Source organism: Gymnoscopelus braueri (assembly GCF_963280865.1).
Source record: "Gymnoscopelus braueri genome assembly, chromosome: 6".
NCBI classification, from domain to species: domain Eukaryota; kingdom Metazoa; phylum Chordata; class Actinopteri; order Myctophiformes; family Myctophidae; genus Gymnoscopelus; species Gymnoscopelus braueri.
The window spans coordinates 44,680,934-44,704,218 of NC_137607.1; the positions used below are offsets into that span (position 1 = coordinate 44,680,934).

The following is a 23,285-nucleotide window of genomic DNA, read 5'->3' on the forward strand; positions in this document are numbered from 1 at the left end:
GTGCTCATGTGGCCTTCTTTTGGGCTTGTTTTCATAGACCTGGTTGTTTATTTCTCTCGCAAAATCTGGCAACACTGGCTTACGGATGTCAGCTCACTTACTGCAAATTGTGGGCTATATTTGTGGAAATTAAACCCCGTCTACAGGTGCATTCACAATAATAATAATCACATCACTTTTTATCACAGGAAACGCAAGGCGCTATTGCACTTTATTTTCACCCAACGCATACACTGGCAGTCATTCTGTTAACGTTTTGTAAAATTGCTTGATTAGAAGACAATTTCAACTTGCGCTATTTGCCCTGCTCGGGGCGAAAAAGCTAATTATGTCTTGATGTTGTGTCTTTACATTGACTTAACATTGAATCACACACTCAAACATTTCAGTCAAGTCTGATGTGAAAGTACTGTAGTTAAAAAACGTAATAGTAATCAAAATGTAATCATAGGCTGAATCCTGCCATCAGACACCAAAACACTGAATTGGAAACATGGTGGTCTGAAGTTGGAACATTTATGATGAGGTCGGTAATGATGCTGTCCGTTTAACGGTTTTAACAACATAAAGAACCAAATTCAGCGACTGAATGCAGGCCAGAATCTCCTCAGGAATGTGTTTACAAACTGCAGGCTGCATCAGATAACTCAGTTTCATTCATTATTGATGAATGTTTACTGTTTACTTCCTTGCCGTCAGAAGCTCAAACGGGGCTTGCATACTCAGAGCAGTCATGGCTGGCTCAAAATACAAGTATTGACTATTTTTATGTTTTACTTTCTGTAAAAATTTCACATCTCAGGCCAGAAATTGCAGCATATTAGCCACGGCGCAGTGGGATTTCTTTTCATTAATGTTTTTTTCACTAGGGGAGCCTCTCTCTCCCATTCGCCCAGAACAAAGCGGAAAAAGAGATAGAGCGAGGCTGTGTGTGTGTGTGTGTGTGTGTGTGTGTGTGTGTGTGTGTGTGTGTGTGTGTGTGTGTGTGTGAAGAGAGAGACACCAGCACTTCACAGACGCAATTAGTGTATGGCATGCACACACTTCTGGCAAATGAACATAGTTTTTAATGTCAATGTTGCAGACAGGGAAAAAAGCACAACAGGTGTGGGTTGAACGACTAAAAACAGCTGCAGTCAGTTGCCTTATTGTGAGGGTATAACGTTATTCATTCGGGTATTCGCCCAGTATGGTAGATTTATGTCCTCTCGCTGCGTAAATGGTGTCATCAACTGTCAGCTGTAGTCGGGGTAATGTGTACAGGAGCAACCTTTAACACCTTTTAACACCAATCTTTATCTCTCGACATAGTCTGGACAAGACAGTCAGGTTGGTGTGTCTGGGCCTTGAAAGACATTGAGGCTGTCCTTTGTCCACCCTTCCTGTGTTCCCTCCCGCGAACACGGGGAATTTAGTTTGTTGGAGTGCTCGGCCAAGCTGAATGCACCACTTGGCCACGACAGCGATGACCATTCAGGTTGTCTGCCTGAAATAGCTTTATTAGACACAGTACAGTACATTACTGACACTGTACCATAACATAAAATAGCAGGCCCAGCATGGCTAGAACATAAACACTGCATCATACCCATTAGTAGGCCTAGTATGGGTACGGTACTTTACCATTAACCTTGGTAGGACTAGTACTTCTCTAGACCATAGTAATGATACTTTACTAGACCAATAGACCATATAGGTACAGTGCAAATTGCATTGTTGCAGTTTGATTTAGTTTTAGTCACGTCTAATACATAAACTGAAAGTAAGATGTGATCCATGTATCACTATTTGTATGCTGGATTTAGGAAAACTAATATAGAAATCGAAAGTGGCCTTGAGTTCCAGAAGGTGCACCTGAGTGAGGCATTAAGCCAAGGAAGTGCCCGCGCCGAGCAGTCGCGCTGTGACACGTTGTGAGCTTGTAGATCGGCTATTTACGGAATGTGACACCCGTCCGAAACCAAGCATAAAATGACTCATATTAGCTCTACTGGATCTCTTCTCCACTAGTCCCTCCCAAACATTTTAGTCTAGTTTTTATTTGTTGACAAAATTGTCAGTATAGGGGGTGCCCGCTGTCCTAGCGGTTCAGGCGTGTACCACATATAGGTTCTAATGCAGCCTGATGGCGCGTTGCAGGTTCGAATCCCGATCCCGACGACCTTTGCTGCGTGTCTTTCCCCGTCTCTCTCTCCTTGTTTCCTGTCTATCTCCACTGTAAACTACCAATAAAGGTAGAAAAAAACTAAATATATGAAAAATCAATCCAAAATTGTCAGTATATATTAGTGATAGTTTTAGTCATCAAATAGCTTAGTTTTTTTTAATGTAGACGACGAACAGTTTTCGTCATAGTGTTAGACGAAATAATTAACACTGTGCAAGTGAATTCTTTACCACACAATACATTTCTCTGGACCAGTGCAATGGAAAGATGATGTTACTGTATGGTCTTACCCAGCTCTAAGTCTCTGATTCCCATATAGCTCTCCAGAAGGTCGTCCACTTTCCTCGTGGCCTGCTCCTCAAACTCGTTGGGCTTGGCATAGGGAAGGAAGGAACGAAAAAATATGTTTGCTTTGGTTCACTGAGAAACATCACTGGCATTCAGAGTCTAAATATAGATGTACTGTAGCCTGTAGGAATCAGCCTCCTCGTGCATGAAATACGTAACAGGGAAGGATATTCTGGGCTGTTGTTTGTCGTTTATCTTTATATTAGCATTCATCTTTTTCAAACGTAGATGGATGCAGTCCCCTCTGACTACCATTGGTGTAAAGTAACTAAGTACATTTACTCAAGTACTGTACTTATATACTATTTTGAGGTATTTTTTACTTTACTGCAGTATTTCACATTTTCAATAATTTTATTCCACTACATCTCAAAAGCAAATATTGTACTTTTACTCCACTATAATGATTTGAAAGGTTTAGTTAGTAGTTACTTTGTAGATTTAGATTATTACAAAACCAATTCAGCCCTATGTACATTTCAGCCATTTGAAAATAGCCGATCCGAGCTTGTAGATCGGCTATTTTTATACATTTGAAAACTTCTGCATAATGATGAGTACTTTTACTTTTGGTACTTTAAGTATATTTTGATGCCAATACTTTTGTACTTTTACTCAAGTAAATTTTGAATACAGAACTTGTAACAGACTATTTCTACAATAGGGTATTGATACTTTTACTTAAGTAAAACATGTGAGTACTTCTACCATCACTGGTTGTTTGTCATCTGTCTTTATATGAACATTCATCTTTTTCAAACATAGAGGGATGAAGTCCCCCCTGTGCTGTTACGGTTAAGCCGCTTGTCTGCAGGGTTGGGAATTAATTTCCAGCTGACAGACAAGTTCTGTTTTTGTTTTTGTGTCACTTTGGCATCGAGCCGACCATTGTGTGAGTGTTCTGTTCAATTGTTTTAAAAAACCCTGCTGTAGTTAACTTACAGGTGGTGTATTTTGTTTTGATTTCGTAGCAGCTTGTCAGCTGATGGCGGACAAAATGACAACCCTCGTTTTTTTGCTGTTGACTAGAGTGTGTGTGTGTGTGTGTGTGTGTGTGTGTGTGTGTGTGTGTGTGTGTGTGTGTGTGTGTGTGTGTGTGTGTGTGTGTGTGTGTGTGTGTGTGTGTGTGTGTGTGTGTGTGTGTGTGTGCGTGCGATTATTGATTTTGGCAGAGTGTGGGTGGTGTAGTGGTCTAAGGCAGTCAGTAGGTCACTGTCCCACAACAGAGAGTGTGTGGTGTGGTGGTCCCAGGCAGTCAGTAGGTCACTGTCCCTCAGAGAGTGTGTGTGTGTGTGTGTGTGATGGTTTAAGGCACTGGTTCTCAAAGTGGGGTCTGGGGTCCTTGGGGGGGTTCCATGGGGTCCCCAGCAAAATGTGTTATTATAGCATCACATCATTTTAACCACTTTATCCATATTTTATATGTTGGCTATTAAAAAATAGCAGATGTACAAGCTCGCAGCACGAAGTGACGTGCTGTGAGCTTGTACAAAAAAAATTCATTGGAAATGTTTTAATATTTTTTAACACAAATCTTCTCTTCTGGGGGTCCCTGGCACAAAACCTTTTCAGATGCGGTTCCGCGGCCAAATACATATCAATTTGGGGGTCCTTGATGTGAAAAGGCTTGAGAACCACTGGTTTAAGGTAGTCAGCACTAGGGCACTGGCCCACAGAGGGTGTGTGTGGTGTGGTGTGGTGGTCTGAGGCAGTCAGTAGGTCACTGGCCACTGGCAGAGTGTGTGAAACTCACCATTTCCTGAACAGTAGCAGCGCCTTTGGAACGTAGACGCAGAGTCTCCTTCCCATTGACAATCTTGCCCTCGCTGGACTTTGGCGCCCTTGTCCGCATCCCAATCATGTCTGGTCATACACACACACACACACACACACACACACACACACACACACACACACACACACACACACACACACACACACACACACACACACACACACACACACACACACACACACACACACACACGTTACAGTGAATTAGTTTTCCTAAATCCAGCATACAAATAGTGAAACATGGATCACATTTTACTTTCAGTTTATATATTAGATCTCATAAATCCAGCACACAAATCAAATTTCAGTCAGGCAACTCTTGGATTAAATTTAGAATATATTTTCATTGAGCATAATTGAGCATAGATATATGAAGCATAGTTTGGCATCAGGGCTCTGTATCTAGTCATTCACTGTAAGCATGAACATTTTAATAAATGTTACATGCCAAATAGAATTACAGGTAATGAATTAAGACCCCCAATGGGAATCTAGAAACGGAGCCTACAGGTGGATGCTGGGGAGGCGGTGGGATTGAGAATCTTCATGGGCAGCAGCAGACAGCGAGGTAAGCGACAGACAGCAGAGGAGAGCAACAGGAGATCAGGAGAAGAGTGCATGTGACTAGTCACCGGTTGGCACTCTGCCTTGAGTTGCCTGCCCGAACTAGCTCCGCAAGCTGCTCATCATGAGGAGCACATCTTACTTTCTATTTCTATATTACTTTGCCTAAATCAACATATAAATACTGAAACAAGGTGCACTTCTTAATTTGCTGCGGTGGACTGGACTGCTTTCTCCCAATTCAACATTAAGTTCTTCAAACTAACTTTGGCAAAAGAACTCTGGAATAGACCGAAAGAAATGGAGTTCACGATACCCTTCTTCAGCTGTGCACTGTTAAGTGTATTAGCAGGTGTCATCTCTGGCTTGGAGATCACGTCCACGGGGCAGACCTCCATAGAGAGGGCTAGCGGGCAGAGTGTGAAGCTTGACTGCCAGTTCACTCTGGGCCCCGAGGACTCTGGACCGCTGGACATTGAATGGAGCGTGCTGCCCTCCGACAACCAGAAGGTGGAAAAAGTGGTGATCCTGTACACAGGCGACAGGGCCTACGAGGACTACCGTCCCCATTTGAGGGGACGCGCCCACTTCAACTCCGCCGACCCCAAGAATGGCGACGCCTCCATCAACCTGACAGGATTGAAGTCGTCCGACACGGGCACCTACCAGTGTAAGGTGAAGAAGGCCCCTGGCATCAAAAGCAGGAAGACACTGCTGACCGTCATGGTGAAGCCGTCCAAGCCCAGGTGCTACGCAGAAGGCGCCACGGAGGAGGGCAAGGACGTGGTGGTGAGGTGCGTATCTAGTGAGGGCACCGATCCCCTGCAGTATACCTGGGAGAAGACCAGCGGCACCAAGCTGCTGCCCGCCTCCGCTGTTTTGGACCCTGTTGCAGGCACCATGAACGTGAGGAACGCATCTGGTGCAGCATCTGGGATGTACCGCTGCACAGCCAAAAACCGTGTTGGCAGTGAGGAGTGCGTTCTACAGCTCACTGTAACACCACCCCGCAACATGGCAGGCATCATCGCGGTGTACTGCATCGCAGGGCTACTCCTCCTCATCATCATTGCCGTCATTTTGTTATTTTCCTTGCTCGACACTGAATGGCCATATAAATACTGTATTTTAAAAGCAGATCCAGGAAGTGTATAGCTCAGTTCTACACCTGCACCATTGAGAGCGTCCTGACAGGAAGCATCATAGCTTGGTACGGTAACTGCTCTGTGCAAGACCAGAAAGCCTGGCAGAGAGTAGTCAGGACGGCAGGGCAGATCACAGGACATCTACACCAAGCGGTGCAGGTCAAAGACCAAACGAATAATGGAGGACAATAGCCACCCGTCACATGGGCTGTTCGTTCTGCTGAAGTCCGGGAAAGGATATAGGATACACAAGGCTGGTCTGGAAAGAAAGTTTCTATCCTCAGGCCATTCTGATCTTGAATGACGACATGGACCTTGAAACACGACAGAGACTTGGTCACTCACGTGCTTAGGTACGCGCATGGAGATGGGCAGTCGCGTACACACGCACACACACACACACACACACTTCCTTCCCCTTACATGGACATGACTACACTTCTACAGTTTTTATGTATTATTATGGACTGAGAATGAAGCAAGCACTCCTAAGTGCTTTAGTGGTTGATTTTTTTGTTTTGCTTTTTGTTATTTAAGTCCTGTTTGTCTTGTTTTATTGCTCACTATCCGTGGGGCTGGCCTGCATACATTTCACTGCATTTTTGAAAATACTCCTTTTTTTAATTGTATGTGACGAATAAAGGTTGATTGATTGATTGATTGATCTACTGTCTGATTGATGAAATACCTATACTACAGTATCATCAGACCCATGGACACATGGGTCTGAATTATTTGTATGATTTATTATTTTTGTTTTATACCATTGTTATTATATTTAATTCCAGGAATTCAGCATTAGACAAAAATGATGTGAAGGAAACCTGTGGCTATTTTGAGATGAAATGTAGCAGATCGTTTCTTGAAGAAATTACCAAGATTTCAAATGAAGAATTTATTAACTGAAGAAAGCCATTCCTTCCCGCTGCTAGACTTATAAGACGCTTGTGGTGTTACTGATCATATATTATCAGCCCTGGAAGCATTTAGGTCAATGCAGGTAGTACAGTCAAAGGTTATGCTAAAAGCATAACACAAAAAGCCCCAGGGGCTTGTTTCCATTGTGGTCGATTGTACTCAATTCATCAGTAACTCATGTAATACATACAATACAATACAAATAAAATACTAAACATATTGGAATAAAGCTCAGTAGAATCATACAGCATATTTACAGAGAAAGGACAGCTGGGGGCGGGGGTCTGAGGATTCTACTATCAAGGTGTTCAAGGAGATAAACTATGTTCACTTCTAAACACACACAGACAAGGATTGTGCCTGTGTTCCCTCAACCCTATGTTTCTTCAGCCGTACATTATGTTCCCTCTCCTACTTTATGTTCCCTCATGCTCTAGGCCACGGGTCTTTAACAGGGGGTCCGGGACCCCTAGGGGGTCCTCAGAGCTACTATAGGGGGTCCGCCAAATCATTGTGTGATAGGATGTTTATTTTTTTTACATTAACCACTTGAACCCTAGAGTCCCTTTTCTGAGGGGAACATTAGCCGAAAATAGCAGATTTACAAGCTCGTAGATCGGCTATTTTTGGCAAAGAGGTTTGGTGTGGAGGGTAAAAAGAGCAGACTAAGTAAAAAAATCACACCCAGTGTGAAGTGGGCGGTGTGGTCACAGTGGTCATCACAGTGATGGAAGTTCACTTAAAGAAAAGTAATATTGTGGACCAACCATTGTACACCCCTAACTTAAAAAAAAACATAAATGTGTTTTTTTTAAGTGCATAGTCCTATTTTTAGGGCTATGCACATGTGTCATGTTTCACTAGCCAATCACAGTCCTGAATAGACTGTGATTGGCCAATCACGGTGCAGGGTTAGGGGGGTACACTGGTGGCCAATCACAGCGCAGGGTTGGGGGGGTGCAAATGTCCAAACCTCACATATAGGGGCGGTTTCACCGCCCAAAAATCTGCAACACAATTTTACACAATATGTAGAGGGGGTCCCTGCTTCATCTCTCTTCAAGCCAAGGACCCCTTAGTCCTTGGCTTGAAAAAACCCTGCTCTAGGCGTCTTTTCACCACCTTGGTCTCCACATGTGAACACAGAGGGTTCCCTTTCACGTACCATGCTGACCAAGTCAACTCCATGTGGGAACTAACCAAGGTGCCATTTCCAAATACATTATTACTGATTCGCACTGTATCTTTATGCAACTTGGACGGCGTTGAGTCAAAAGTGAGGCCGTCACACTGATTGGCGCGAGCACTTCCTTGGCTTAATGCCTCACTCGGGCACACCTCTTGGAACTCAAGGCCGCTTTTGGTTTCTATATTAGTTTTCATAAATCCAGCATACAAATAGTGAAACATGGATCACCACTTACTTTCAGTTATTTGATTTCATAAATGCAGCGCACGAATCAAATGAGGAGCACATCTTACTTTCTGTATCTATATTACTTTGCCATAAATCAACACATAAATACTGAAACAAGGTTCACTTCTTCATTTGCTACGGTGGACTGGACTGCTTTCTCCCAATTCAACATAAGTTCTTCTAGCGAACTATAATTCTGGAATAGACCGAAAGAAATGGAGTTCACGATACCCTACTTCAGCTGTGCACTGTTAAGTGTCTTAGGTGTGATCTCTGGCTTGGAGATCACGTCCACGGGGCAGACCTCCATAGAGAGGGCTAGCGGGCAGAGTGTGAAGCTTGACTGCCAGTTCACTCTGGGCCCCGAGGACTCTGGACCGCTGGACATTGAATGGAGCGTGCTGCCCTCCGACAACCAGAAGGTGGAAAAGGTGGTGATCCTGTACACAGGCGACAGGGCCTACGAGGACTACCATCCCGATTTAAAGGGTCGCGCCCACCTCAACTCCGCCGACCCCAAGAACGGCGACGCCTCCATCAACCTGACAGGATTGAAGTCGTCCGACACGGGCACCTACCAGTGTAAGGTGAAGAAGGCCCCTGGCATCAAAAGCAGGAAGACTCTGCTGACCGTCACGGTGAAGCCGTCCAAGCCCAGGTGCTACGCAGAAGGCGCCACGGAGGAGGGCAAGGACGTGGTGGTGAGGTGCGTATCTAGTGAGGGCACCGATCCCCTGCAGTATACCTGGGAGAAGACCAGCGACTCCAAGCTGCTGCCCCCCTCCGCTGTTCTGGACCCTGTTGCAGGCACCATGAACGTGAGGAACACATCTGGTGCAGCATCTGGGATGTACCGCTGCACAGCCAAAAACCACGTTGGCAGTGAGGAGTGCGTTCTCCAGCTCAACGTAACACCACCCTCCAACATGGCAGGCTTCATCGCTGAGTACATCATCGCAGTGCTGCTCATCCTCATCATCATTACCTTCATTCTGTTATTATTTTGCAAGATCAAGAATGCTAAATTGGGTGCACAGCCTCTCACACAGCTGTTTGATACAGTCCAAGGTTGTTGACACAGCTCGTCCATTGTAGTGGTGTACAATTATTGAATATATATAGAGGCTATGCTTTAAAGCAAACATTTTTAACTCTGCTTCTGGGGGGTCCCTGGAACAACATATTTTGAGATGGTGGTCTGTGGCCAAATACATATCATTTTGGGGGTCCTTGACATGGAAAAGTTGGAGCAACACTGATATAGCAACATACTGTTAGGATTTAGAAAACATTTTTAAATATGTATTTGGCTGCGGACACCCATCTCAAAATGTTTTGTTCCAGTATTGTCAAGGTGGTGCAAACATAATGCCGAGATTTGATTACACGTTTTCAATTAATGTGTTTGAATCAATAAGTAGTGATTGAGCATATTAGAGCTGCAGTATGTAACTTTCCTCTTCTACCCCGGATAAAAATTTGTGTCAGATCCTGTGTCTAGGTGAGACTGAGACAGAGACACAATCTAAATGTCTCAATAAGAGCAGGGAGACTAAAAACAACCACCCCAATTGTATAAGTTATATTGTATTATCATACTCTACCATACAGATTAACACTAACAGATTGTCCCTGTTGGAGAGACAGAGCTGACTGTACATATTTGTACATATTTTTTCCCCCTCTTTTTTATTTTTTTTGTTGTACATAGTGTTATATATTATTTTTTTTGGCTGTTTATTTTGTAATGATATTTGAACTGTGGTGCCACTTTATATGCCTATGAATTAAATACCAAGGCCCTCATTGGAAACAAGTCCGCAAGGACTTTTATGAACGGACCTGTTAGACAAAGTATTTTAAACTGTGCTGTTTTACATTTTTTGCCTAATAAAATATTCAATCAATCAAATGGGGCTGGATTGTGAGAAAGGAATATAAACCAAGACAATTTCCACCCATCCATACGAGTTATATCAAACATATAGCTCTTCAAAAGAAAGTATGCTCATAGTGCTTTAAGTTAGATGTTTACAGTAAGACAATGGCCTCTTGTTGCAACTTATGTTATTTATTGGAAGCATGACTGATGCATTGGCAACACGTGGCTTTTATTGCATTATTTTGACAACTCGGTCTATGTGCTCTATCGTACTTTTCCCAATAAATATGAAGAGGGACATCATATTTCTCAGATATACAGTAGTTGTCATGATGAGCGATATTGCATCAGTCAGATTTGCACAAGTTGTCAGCAGAATTATTCTGAACCACATCAGGAACACCACACCTGATGTGGTCACAGTTCCCAATACCCATCAGTGCTGATGGGATCATATTTCATGATTTCATATTTCATTTCAACAACAATTAAAAAGGCTTTCCTTTTGGTTGCCACATAATAGTCTCCTTTCAAGACATATTTATAGTGAGTGCTGTCTATTAAACCATCAAAACTGTGTGCGTGTGTGTGTGTGTGTGTGTGTGTGTGCGTGTGCGTGTGCATGTGCGTGCGTGTGCGTGTGCGCGTGTGCCGCGCGCGTGTGTGTGTGTGTGCCACACAAAAATGTGAGTACTTCTTCCAACACTGAACATGACTATCCGGGCAGCCATCAGCTGGGTGAAGCTGAAACTGAATATCCCTCGTGGGATCAATAAAGGTCTTAACATTATTTTCTCTCTCTAAATGTCCTGGGAAATTATTTCTTGAAAAGGGTGGGAACCCTGTATACGGGTGAAGTATTTTGTTAGTCTAATCTTCATCATCTTTGTCATGTTTTGAACAAACTGCCACAGCAGGGAAGCTAAATAATAAAGTTTTAAAAAGCTATTGCCCTCAGTTATTCATCGCTTTCTTGTAATCCCCCTCCCCCACAATGTCCGGAGGCTGTGGTGACACTGCCATTAGTCAGCCTACCCTTAGTTCCAGATCATTGGTGGAGATAAGCCAGCATGATGGCTTTTCACTTGTGTCTGGTGGTTATGTAGCCTCCCTGCCTCCGCAACCACATGCATGCCATCTGGCCAGAGTCTGTTCACAATGTTCTCCTTTATCATTCCCCTGCTCTCCGTCTCTCTCTCTCACGAAGGTCTGAGTTATACTTTGCAGTCATGCTTCGTCAAAAATAGCCGATCCACAAGCTCACAATGCGTGGCATCCACAACCAATTGCGGGCATGTTGATTTGCTATTTTCAGCGAGAGTATACAGTAAATTCCTCATAGGCCTTTGTGCCGTCTCCATGAACAAAAAACATGATGGGAGACTGGAGCTCTTGACTGTCGTTAAAAAAAGAAAGTAAAACGACCTTTCATTTGTGACCATGAGTCCTCCAATACTGAGACAGACTAATGCGTCTGCCATTTTGCATGTAATAATAACCTCTGATGTCTGTTGGTTGTATTCGCCTCTGATATGCACTGTGTGTATTCAGGAGTGTAATTAGTGTAATAAACCTTTTAATGCATGAAACCTAATCCATCAAACATCCAATTAAGAGGATGCTACAGCTATCATCGTAGAGGGGAGTTTCAATTATTAATCTACTTACATGAGCCAATGGAAAATATGATTGGCAGGTTTGCCTTTTTAACAAAGGCTGTGGGTGTGTGGGGTCCTGTCAAATCGCCCTTCTATTTATGTATTTTTCTTTTAGATTGAGGGCGGCTCAGGATGTGGCAGTGACTTAAGTAAGCCCTGGTTCAATCCCGGGCTCATCCTGGCTTTGTGTCAAGACACTTGACCCCTAACTGCTCCTGGTGAGCAGGTTGGTATACCTTACATGGTTTCCCGTCAGGATGCGATCCTAACATACTGTATGTGTTTGGAGTTGTGGAGAGGAGCGTCTTAACTGCTATGCCATCAACCATAAATGCTCACGCTACTTTTGCATGTGTTGACTTCACCTATTGGCCATGTTAATACAGCGGCCACTCTTACATCATGCTTGGGGTAGGGAGGTCAGTTACTTAACTGCTATGCCATCAATCAAACATAAATGCTCATGCTACTTTTGTATGTGTTGACTTCACCTATTAACATATTAACACAGCGGCCACTCTTACATCATGCTTGGGGGTAGGTCAGTTACTTAAACTGGTAACTGTTAACTGTTAACTGTTAACGGTTGACTTTTACCTGTCTTTAAATCCCCCATGAGTTGCGATAGCATCTACAGTAGCCTATAAGAGGCATGTGACGTGAAGTGACGTTTTACACCAGATAGTGTCTTTAAAGTTCAAACACAAGCATAGGCTACAGCAGGCTTTGAAGGCTTTATCTCCATAACTTCACTGGACATTTTTGCACACACATCACACATCGTAATGAGCTGTGAGCTACAGTGTACTTCAGACGTCTTAGCGCATTAAAGCCATTAGCTTGTCCACAAAATAACCTTTGAACCTCGTTTAAAAAGGTCTTGTGATATTTGTTCAGCTGTTTGAAGCTTGTTGGACGGAGTAAGGACACACATTAATTCCAAATGCCAGGATTACAAAACTACAAACACTCTTTACAATAAAGTATGGATTTCTACAAACATTATCTTTACATAATATCAAGTCTAAAATAGTGCAATAAAATCTAAAATAGTGCAATCATTGGTCTTTAAAATTCTACAAACATTAGTAAGTAAAAGTCAGGAATTCAGCATTTTAATGAGTAAAAGTACAAAAGTATTGGTATCAAAATGTACTTAAAGTACCAAAAGTAGAAAGTACTCATTATGCAGAATGTCCCGTTTCACAAGTTTTCAAATGTATAAAATGTATCTTTTGAAAATAGCAGATCTACAAGCTCACAATTCGACGCATTGTGAGCTTGTCGATCTGCTATTTTCAAATGGCCAAAACGTATATAGGGCTGAAGTGGTCACTGTATGTTTTGTCATAATCTAAATCTACAAAGTAACTAACTAAAGTTTTAAAATAATTGTAGTGGAGTAAAAGTACAATATTTGCCTTGAGATGTAGTGGATTAGAAGTAAAAGTACTGAGAATTGGAAATACTCCAGTAAAGTGAAAATACCTCAAAATGTTACTTAAGTACAGTACTTGAGTAAATCAATAAATAAAGTACTTAGTTACTTTACACCACTGGTCTTTACATTACTAGAAAATATTGTAAAATACTACAAACGTCTTTACTTTAAAAGAAGATAGCTAGCCAGTATCTGTTTACCCCTACTTCCAACACCACTCACTCGGACCATACAAATCAACAACACCACATCACTTTGAGGACCACATTGGAAACAAGTCCCCAGGACTTTTTTCTTATCCTTTTTGCCTAAATGTCTGACTGTACCTCGTGCTGTTTACATTCTGACATAAAGTATTCAATCAATCAATCATGTAAAGCTTTGTGACTGCATCTTGCTCTATTGTGGTGACAAAGTCTGTCCACAGACGTAAACACCAGACTCACAAGGTGAAAACAATACCAGCCATGCTGTCGTGACTGGTAAATAGTCAGTGGACACCCTTTCTCATTAGTGTTTCTACTTACTGCCTTTTGTTCCAGTGAATGGAAATCTTAATGCTACAGCTACAATTACATTTCTAGTGCTTCCAATTGTGTGTCAGCAGTTTGCAGAAGGCTGTGTCCTGACTCCTGTTTCATGACAGTCCCCCCGCCTCCCCCTCATTCTCCATCCGACCAAACAAACACTGTTGCAATTAATTGCAACGCCAAATGCGAGTTCAGTCTCTGGCGTCAATGCTCTTGTGGTGGAATGGAAGCAGATCATCATAGACGGGACCGTACCTATGTTCCCCAGGTTCTATGTTCCCCAGGTTCTATGTTCCCTGCTTTCCTAGGAGAGCGGGGAATATAGGACCTAACCTAAACCTAACCCTAACCATAACCTTAGTGGGGGAACATAGGTCCGGGGAACATAGGTATGACCCCATCATAGACGTCGATATGGCATTGATCCCCTGGTGCTACTATAACTATTCTTCACTATTCTGGTACAGCTTTTCACTAGCTGGAACACTGTCTCTGCTGCAATTCTAAATTATCTATAGTATACCATTCAGCCCCAAGAGCATTATTGAGGTCAGAATGGTCATTCTGAAATAGGAAGGTACCTTCCACGAACTGTTGCCCCAGAAATTGGAAACCACACAATTGTCTAGAGAGAGACTGTCACTGTAGCTGTAGCATTAAGATCCCCTTTAACTGGAAGCCACTAATTTGGGCACTAAATAGAAACAGTAATAAGAAAGCTGTCCACTGACTTTTGATCATGGTGTAGTAGGCCCTTACAAAACCGTAAACGCTAAGGGATCACTTTGTAGTTAAGGCCTCTTCAAATGTACATAGCTGTGTGCATTTAGTTCCAATAATGTACGTTTAATTAATTGTATTTTTCCACAGCAACATAAGTAGGGCTTAGTGATTGTGAACAAAACAATATGAAAAGATATTAGCAGGAAACCAACCCACAGGCCAACGGATATGGCTTCCTGTCTGATAAACAAGGGTGTAGGCGATGTGGGGCAATTAGCTGTGGTCTCCAGTCACCTATACCAAGAGCCTTTTCCCCCATCCACTTCCTGGCAGATCCAGTTGGGGTAAATAAAGCTTTTGTTTTGAGCTGAAGCAGTTCATGAAATGGGAAGCTGATGTTAAGAGTCCTTAGCGGCAGATAAAATCTAGGTACACTTTGTTTAAAAGTTGAGGGACTGAGTGTCGTGGCACAGATGAGCGATTTGGCTGAAGTGTGCTGGGTGTATGCAGACGGAACCTGGCATGTACAGCATGTCTTAAGTTCACAGGATACAAATGTTTCACCTCATTGTCCTCTAAAATGTTGAGCAGATTTCAGTAACAAAACTACAATTTTAGGTGTTTAATTTTTGTGTGTTAGGGGAAACTTGTTTGACTCCTAGATCTGTAGTACCATAGTGAGATAGCTATCATCCTGGACCTAGGGTTGGGCGATACGACTTCAAATCAATATCACCATTATTTGCCTCGATTACGATTAATGATTTTATTTTTTATAAAATTGCCGATCTACAAGCTCTTTGCGTTGCGATGCGACATGTTGTGAGCTTGCAGAACGGCTAATTTTGCTATTTTTGGACGCCACCATTGTACAATATATACAGTATAATACTGGCTTAAGTGGTTAATCAGGCTAATCGATTTAGTTGATTATTACAAAAGAATCTATTAGGATATTTTGTGTCTATTTGTTAATATATAAGAAGAAAAAACCTGCTTCTTGATTATTCAGTTAACCTAAATGAGTAAGATTAAGTCGGTTATTGCTTCTAAATATTTGTTTCGATAATTTTCTGATAATTTCCCAACCCTGTATCATTGTATATACATTTCCATATTCGGGCATGTATTTGGGAGCAGCAATACTGGTGTGCAGATTTGTATTCTTATACACTTTTAGCCGTTTATCAGCTTCTCTCCTCCAGCCCTGTATCATCCCATGCATTTCCCATTGCTATAATCCAGCTCAGACTGTGCTTCGCAGGAGACATGACTGTTTGTGAACACACTGGGTGTTGAAGGGAAAGAAATGACCTTCCGCTCATGGAACGCTTTCTAAATACTAGTCCACCCTACTGATATATTATGAACATCCTGCTGTCTGCCTGCCATCACCTCATGGTCTGCCAGTGAACCAAGGCTACGTGCTAACCACTTCAAATCACACTCATCTCTGATTGATTACCAAAGAAAAATGCATTCCAGAAAACACTTCAAGGGCTCCTTCAAGGGACAAAACGCATGGGTTTTAAATCGTGTTGATTCAGTGAGATGTATCTCCCTCGTAAAAGTGACAATATATCGTGGCAAAGAAATACATTCTGATTATAATATGTGTATTTCCCTGGCTAATTGAAATTCTGTCATAGTTATTTCTCAATAGCCTATTCCATTGAGTTTTTATGTCCTACTTTATACATGGAGTTGTAATTACAGTAATGATTGCAATTCTCTATTCCTGTCAGCAGAGGGGGTCATTGCCTCACCAGATCATATTTTCAGTCACCATACTATTGTCTTCTCTTGAGTTCACATAATATAATTTTCATTTAGGATTTCTAGGCCATGCACAGCTGTCGTGTTCATGTAACAACAAGTAATCTGTTTGTTATTATTACAGTAGGCCTACTTCAGAGCATTTAGCCTGTTTTGTTTTTTATGTAGAATAAAACTCCAAACACCGCATTTGCATTTCTATAGTACCTTTATCCATAGCGCTTTCACCTTCTCATTCACCCATTCACACAGTAACTAGAGCAGTGTTTCCCAAAATGGGTCCCGAGTAAATACCACAAAAATGTTTCCCCCTAGATTTAGTTTTGAACTATTATGATTTCATAATATTTTCAAAAACAAATTCAAACATTTTTCAAAAGAATTCCTTAATCCATGAATTAGAGGGGGAAGATACTAAAGTAAAAAAAGTTGAAAAGTAGTGAAAATAGCAGATCGCATCCCGATGTGTTGTGAGCTTGTAGATCTGCTATTTTCACTAGTTTGGGTCCCGGGGAGACATAACATTTCTTTTTTGGGTCTCGAGCTAAAAAGTTTGGGAACCAGTGAACTAGAGGAAACCATACAGACTTGCAAAGCTCCTCATTCTGTTTGCAGTACGTGTGGTTTTGGGCTAACTGTTCTGTTGTGGTGGTGTCTGTGTGGTTTGGTGTGCTGTCTGTGCAAGAGGTGAAATGCAAACTGAACTGCATGAGAGCATTGGTAATGGTATCGACCATTAACCACATTCAACCTGGTCTCCCTTATTTTGGGTGTGACGTTATTTGTGAAAAGTTAAATTTTAGATTCAAACATAGCAAAAATAGCAGATCTACAAGCTCACAACGCATTGCGATGTGAAGGGTGACTGTCATTTTGAAACAGGAAATAGCCGTCTGCAAAAACAAATTTGGAAGCAGAATGTCTTTGTACAAAGTTTGTAGCTGTAGAAGATTTCCACTCACTGGAAGAAAGGGCACTAATTAGAAAGGGTGTCCACTGACTAGGGATTTCTAGGCCACAGCTGTCGTGCTCTTATAACATAACATAATGTTTTCATAACATAATGTTTCATAACATAATGTTTCATAACATAGGTCATCTGATTGAGGCTGCTGATATTACAGTGCCTCAGCATCTATTTTTATAGGTGGTCCCAATTAGAATAAAGCCCCTAACACTGCTGCATTTCTGTAGCGCCTTTATCTAAAGTGTACAATGTACTTTTACATCTATTCATTCACACGCGCACGCACGCACACGCACGCACACGCACACTCTGTTTTTTGATGGTTTAATAGACATTACTTTCTCACAGTCCAGTCCCACAGTCAGCTCTGTCTCTCCAACAGGGACATGTCAATCTGTTAGTGTTAACTAAAACTATACATTACACTGCAGCACAAATGCACATTGTGAACTTTATGACTAGTATCAATAGATTTAATATAGCAGTCATAGCATCAGATGAATAGCTTGTTAGTTTGAGCGGATTAAATAAAACCGTAATCTCAGCAGAATCTGTCAGCACCACAGCCCTAAACATGTTATTAGTAGGAATAAACACAAAAGCACCCGGGAGGAAGTGGACTAAGAAAGGGGCGGAGCCAAACCGAGTTCCTGTCTCTACTCCCTACTCAAAAAAGGAGGTGGTTCCCCCCGAGGCAAAAACAAAAGGGGGGGGATCTTTTTTCAACTGATAAAACCGTAACCAACCAGCTTCTTTTTACTTAAAGATTTAAGATTTAAACAAATTCATTGAAAACAACATCTCGGCATTATGCTTGCATAACTTTGACAAACAAAAGAGTAGTAGAGTATAGAGCATTGTTGATTGTTGTTAATGAATGAAGTGATGCTGGAATGAAGGCCTATTGTGATCACTGTTTATGTGATGAGCACAAGGGATGAAACATGCGAACATTCTGCAGGCCTAGTATAGAGCCCTGGGGGATTCAGGGTCACCTATAGAACACTAGAGGCTAGAGAGACAGTAAACTGAGAGCAGGGGCGGATTAAGGACACGCAGCACAGGGCTCACCGGCTGGAATCAAACCTGCGATCAAGCGGCTGACTTGACACACTATCCGGCCGCCAGCCGCCGCCGACACGCCCCAACAACTCCTGGGCTTATAAACTCACCGAAAGCCTTCTTGGGCCCCACCAGTCGCAGCGTGAAGGGAATCCCTCTGGGTTGCTCCTTCAGCATCTTGGCCACCTCGTAGTGCCGACAGCCCACGATGCTCTGGTCGTTGATGGCCTCGATGTGGTCGCCCACGCATACCAACTTCAGGCGGTCTATGGTGCTTCCTTCTTTTATCCTCTGGTGAAGCAGACATATACACAGTTTGTGAAATGGTGGTACATAAACAACAAAACAAAAAGGTAGAAGATCACGAGGTTAATCCATTAAGACCAGGAACGCATCTGTGTCATTTTTAGATTTCTTTGGCTATTCAAAAATAGCAGATCTACAAGCTCAAAGTGCGGCACCGAGTGCCGCACTGTGAGCTTGTAGATCTGCTATTTTTGAAAAAGAAATCGTGAACGTGTGCAAATCTTTGAATATATATATTTTGAAAGCGAACATTTGTAACTCAAATCTTTGGAACAAAATATTTTACAAATCGTCACCTTGCTAAACTAATGGCCTAAGTAATTTTTTGAGGAAATTTATATTTTTGCCTAAGTCAGCTCCTCATGACACTGGCCACCTCTGGTAAAATCGCCTATCTCCTAATTGAAAAGGATCATGCTGTTCCCTCCCCTTTTAGTATAATGGCCTAACTCCCTCGTGTGACTTAGGCCAAAATAGGATTTTTTTTTGGCCTAAGTCACATGGTTTTGTGATTTAGGCCAAATTATTTACTGATCTAGGCCATTTAAAAACTTTTTTTTTGGCCTAAGTCAGATTTAATCCTATCAAAACCTATTTAAATCTCTTATGTTATATAACTGACAGACAGTGTTATTTCTATTTAAATAGTCATAATTTGTTATAAACGTTTTGGGTGAAATGATTAAGAAATATCATATAGTTTTGTTTTGGATCAGTTTTTAATTTTTCCTGAAAAACAAAAAAAAATGACTTAGGCCATTAGTTTAGCAAGGCGACAAAATGTTCGCTTTAAAAAATTCATATTCAATGATTTGCACACATTTTCACGATAAAAAAAAATAGCAGATCTACAAGCTATGAGCTTGTATATCTGCTATTTTTTAATTGCCAAAGAAATCTTAAAATTACACAGATGCATTCCCGGTCCCAATGGATTAATGACATTCTTGTTTTTATAATGAACTAGTGCAGTACCAGTTATCAGGGTACTCGGAGGGCACTCTAGAGCCGTGTGGGTGTTGAACTCCATATTTGGGAAAGACTGACGTCATTTGATGCTGCCTGCCTAGAATCCGGATGTTCTCGCAGCTCTATGACATCGTCAATATACGTCATTTTCATATTCGGGCAGAATTTGTGGAATTTATCATATATCAGCTTGTCAGCTTCGGATTATTGCACTGACAAGGCAGGGTAAAAGCGTTGTGGTGATCAGCTGTTACAGGTTTTGGTACCCAGGCATTGCTCGGATTATTGCTTGGGTGAAATTGTCTCACTCTCTCCCTTTCTCTCTCCCCCTACCTCCCCCTCTCACTTTCTCTCCCTCCATCTCTCTCTCTCGCTCTCCCTCCACTTCTGCCTCTATGTTTCTATCTCTGTCTCTCTACCTCCCTCCTCTCCCTTCCTCAGTAGACTTGTGTTATTATGGTTACATTCGGTTTGACAAATATTTAGTGTGTATATACGTATTCATTAGAAGTAAACATATTGGACACGCCCACTCATTCAAGGGTTTGTCTTTTTCTTTCTTTTACATAGTAGAATTTTATTGAAGATCAAAACTATGAATTAACATAATGTAATTATGTACAGTAGTAAGTGGAAAAGTGTTAAACAAATCAATGTATTTTTGATTTTTCAAAGTTTGATTTGTCACTTTTGTGGTTACTACATAATTTCATAGGTACTGTATGTGTCATGTATTCTCATGTGGGATGGGATGAAATGTGTGTACACCGAAATGAAATGTGTGTGTGTCTAGTTACAACTTATTTTATGTATCGGAAGCATGACTGATGCATTGGCAACACATGACTTTTATTGCATTATTTTGACAACTCGTCAACTGTCAGCTCTATCGTAGTTTTTCCAATAAAGAGGAAATGGGACATCATATTTCTCAGTTAGATATAGTTGTCATGATGAGCGATATTGCATCAGTCAGATTTGCACAAGTTGTCAGCAGAATTATTCTAAACCACATCAGGAACATCACACCCGCGGTGACAGTTCTCAATACTATCATATTTCATAATGGTAAAAGCAATAACACTGAAAAAGGCCTTCCTTTTAACTAGTCACAGATAATATTCTCCCTTCAAGTCATATTTATAGTGCTGTCTATTAAACCATCAAATGTGTGTGTGTGTGTGTGTGTGTGTGTGTGTGTGTGTGTGTGTGTGTGTGTGTGTGTGTGTGTGTGTGTGTGTGTGTGTGTGTGTGTGTGTGTGTGTGTGTGTGTGTGTGTGTGTGTGTGTGCGTGCGTGCGTGCGTGCGTGCGTGCGTGCGTGCGTGCGTGCGTGCGTGCGTGCGTGCGTGCGTGCGTGCGTGCGTGCGTGCGTGCGTGCGTGGGTGCAAAAACATGTTATTGCGAGATTCACCTTAATGAAGGCGTATCCGGCTCCGTTGTCTGTGATGGTGAGACCCAGGGCGTCCTCCGTCTTGGTGACCTCCACCTCCTTGGTCTCTCCTCTGACGTGGGCAAAGATGAAGTCCTCCAGGCCGATCTGTCCTCCCAGCAGCTTCTGCATGTCCACCTTATGGGAGTTCAAGGTACAGAATAGGATCTGATGGAAAGACACAGGAAACAAGTTCGTTTTTTTCTTTCTTTCTTTCTTTCTTTAAAGTCACACTGTAATGTTCATTTTAGTAGTCTGTTTTAGCGACACGCCTTGTAGCTACATTGTCATTACAGCGTTTGCCTATATGGAAGCAACGCCGAAAAAGAATGCTGCCGGGCCTGTGCACCCGAGGATATTTTGGAAAGCAACAACAAGTCATCAGAAATGGTATTTATTAACTCTGAAAGACTCTGAATTTCCAGTGCCCACAGCATTTTGGCTCGAGTGTCTGACTTTTTTGCTTGTTTTTGCTTTAGTTTTTTTCCTCCCCAATTCGTCGTTATGTCAATTGGTTTCTCTCCACACACATTTCGGTGTTGTCACTGCTGTTGTATACTGACTCACCTACCAGTGAGGAGCCCCCACGTGTCGTAGAGCCTTCGTCCTACTCCCCCCGCCCAACACTCCCTGCTGGCAGGTGCCGCCCCAGCCCATATACGATTACGTGCAGTGCCAATTATCATCGTCCCTGCCCGGCTTCCCTGCCCCGAACACAGGCTAATTGTGTTTGTGTAGAGTAGACGCTCGACAAAGCCGGATGCACCACGGTGGAATCGAACCCACAACCTCCGCGGTGGTGGGCAGGCACTTTACCACTCTGTCACCCGAGCGCCTGGCCCCCGACATTCATGAATATAAAATAATGTTTAATATTGTTTAGAGACGTTTAAAAACGCACACACATTTATGTGGAACCGTTATTATGAAAGATTTAACAGCGAAAGATTATATAAAAAATAGCATGTTTAATTGAAAAGGTTACACAGTATGTAAGGTTTTATTTGAAAAGACAGTATAGTAGGGAGGAACAGAGTAAACATAATATAATGTGAGCTGATCATAAGTTCTACGTTACACTTTCTGCTTGAGCCAGCAGGGCTACATTTGAAGCACATTCATCATGGTCTCAACAGTTGTGCTGTACATAATCTCACCAGCAGAGAGCAGTTGGTAGTCAAGGGGACTAGTCTGCCTATGTGGCCATGGCTTGTATTCAGATGAGTTCTGGGATGGCTGATCTGGTCATAAAGCTCTGTATTCAAATATATTTATCTAGCTTTCTTATTCAGACAAATGAGTGCAGCAGTAGAAGTATTTTGAGCACACAAGCATTCATAACAACAACAAGAGAAATAAGTTGGAAAATCCCGATTCAGATAACTGAGTTATAACTGGATCAGTGAATTAGCAACACTACAGAATCATCCACTTTACTTTACTTTTTTGTTTATTTAAACGGGAGATTGCATATTCATGAACAATACATATCAATGTAATGTAAATACACAGGATTTAGCAAAGGTGCAATTTTACATCCACAGTCCCCACAAAAAAAACATAAAACAAGCAACAATAGAGTACATTACATTACACCAGGAAAACAAAGCAGCGGAACGAAACATGTACAAAGTATATCTATTTAAGGCTAAGACCACACTACATTTTTACTTGGCTCATGTTATTGCACAAAAAAAAGCGTTTTAGAGGGCAATATATATTTGTATACTAAAGTAAGTTGTGTATTAAGTGCAGTATTACTTTCAAGTAGTACAGTGCACAAAATCTTAAAAACAACAACAACGAACCATCCACTGGCACCTGAATCTGAGGTTTTTAATCTACTACTATCTCTTCACACAATGCAGTAGTAGGCTATACTTGATAGGTATACAGACAGACGTTGTAGTGTCTTGTGTTGTGCTGTCTGACTGGAGTTCAGGGTCATCTGACACACTGACTACGTGAACACGGTAATTGAACACGGCTGTAGAAGAGCTGCAGGGCAGGCAGCCCAAACAGGCCCGAGGAAGCGACTGGCTGCAGCAGTCTGTCCACAAATTCACTAACAATGACGTCTGAGCCTAAGGCACACTCAATGACCTCTAACAGTATGTATAGTTTTTACTCCAACGCGACAAATCAGGGTTTTTTTAGCTTGTCGATCTGCTGCTTTTGCTATTTTTGA

At 42.0% G+C, this 23,285-nt stretch overlaps 3 protein-coding genes across 3 annotated transcripts in view; 2 read left to right on the forward strand and 1 right to left on the reverse strand.

The window, feature by feature from the left end:
- The window catches only part of gipc3 (GIPC PDZ domain containing family, member 3), a gene marked incomplete at both ends in the record, with an annotated part of 29,963 nt that overhangs the window by 1,862 nt on the left and 4,816 nt on the right, over nt 1-23,285 (reverse strand). The window contains 4 exons of the mRNA XM_080430792.1: nt 2,458-2,539; nt 4,269-4,378; nt 18,503-18,683; nt 21,080-21,265. Of these exons, the coding sequence (XP_080286918.1) occupies nt 2,458-2,539; nt 4,269-4,378; nt 18,503-18,683; nt 21,080-21,265 (559 nt within the window). The remainder of the gene's footprint in view (nt 1-2,457; nt 2,540-4,268; nt 4,379-18,502; nt 18,684-21,079; nt 21,266-23,285) is intronic.
- On the forward strand, nt 5,174-6,028 carry LOC308086369 (coxsackievirus and adenovirus receptor homolog; the record flags this gene model as incomplete). Its single annotated transcript, XM_080429890.1, has 1 exon — nt 5,174-6,028. The coding sequence occupies one exon, from the start codon at nt 5,174-5,176 to the stop codon at nt 6,026-6,028; it is 855 nt and encodes a 284-aa protein (XP_080286016.1).
- Nucleotides 8,569-9,572, forward strand: LOC308086370 (coxsackievirus and adenovirus receptor homolog; the record flags this gene model as incomplete). Its single annotated transcript, XM_080429891.1, has 1 exon — nt 8,569-9,572. The coding sequence occupies one exon, from the start codon at nt 8,569-8,571 to the stop codon at nt 9,427-9,429; it is 861 nt and encodes a 286-aa protein (XP_080286017.1). The 3' UTR covers nt 9,430-9,572.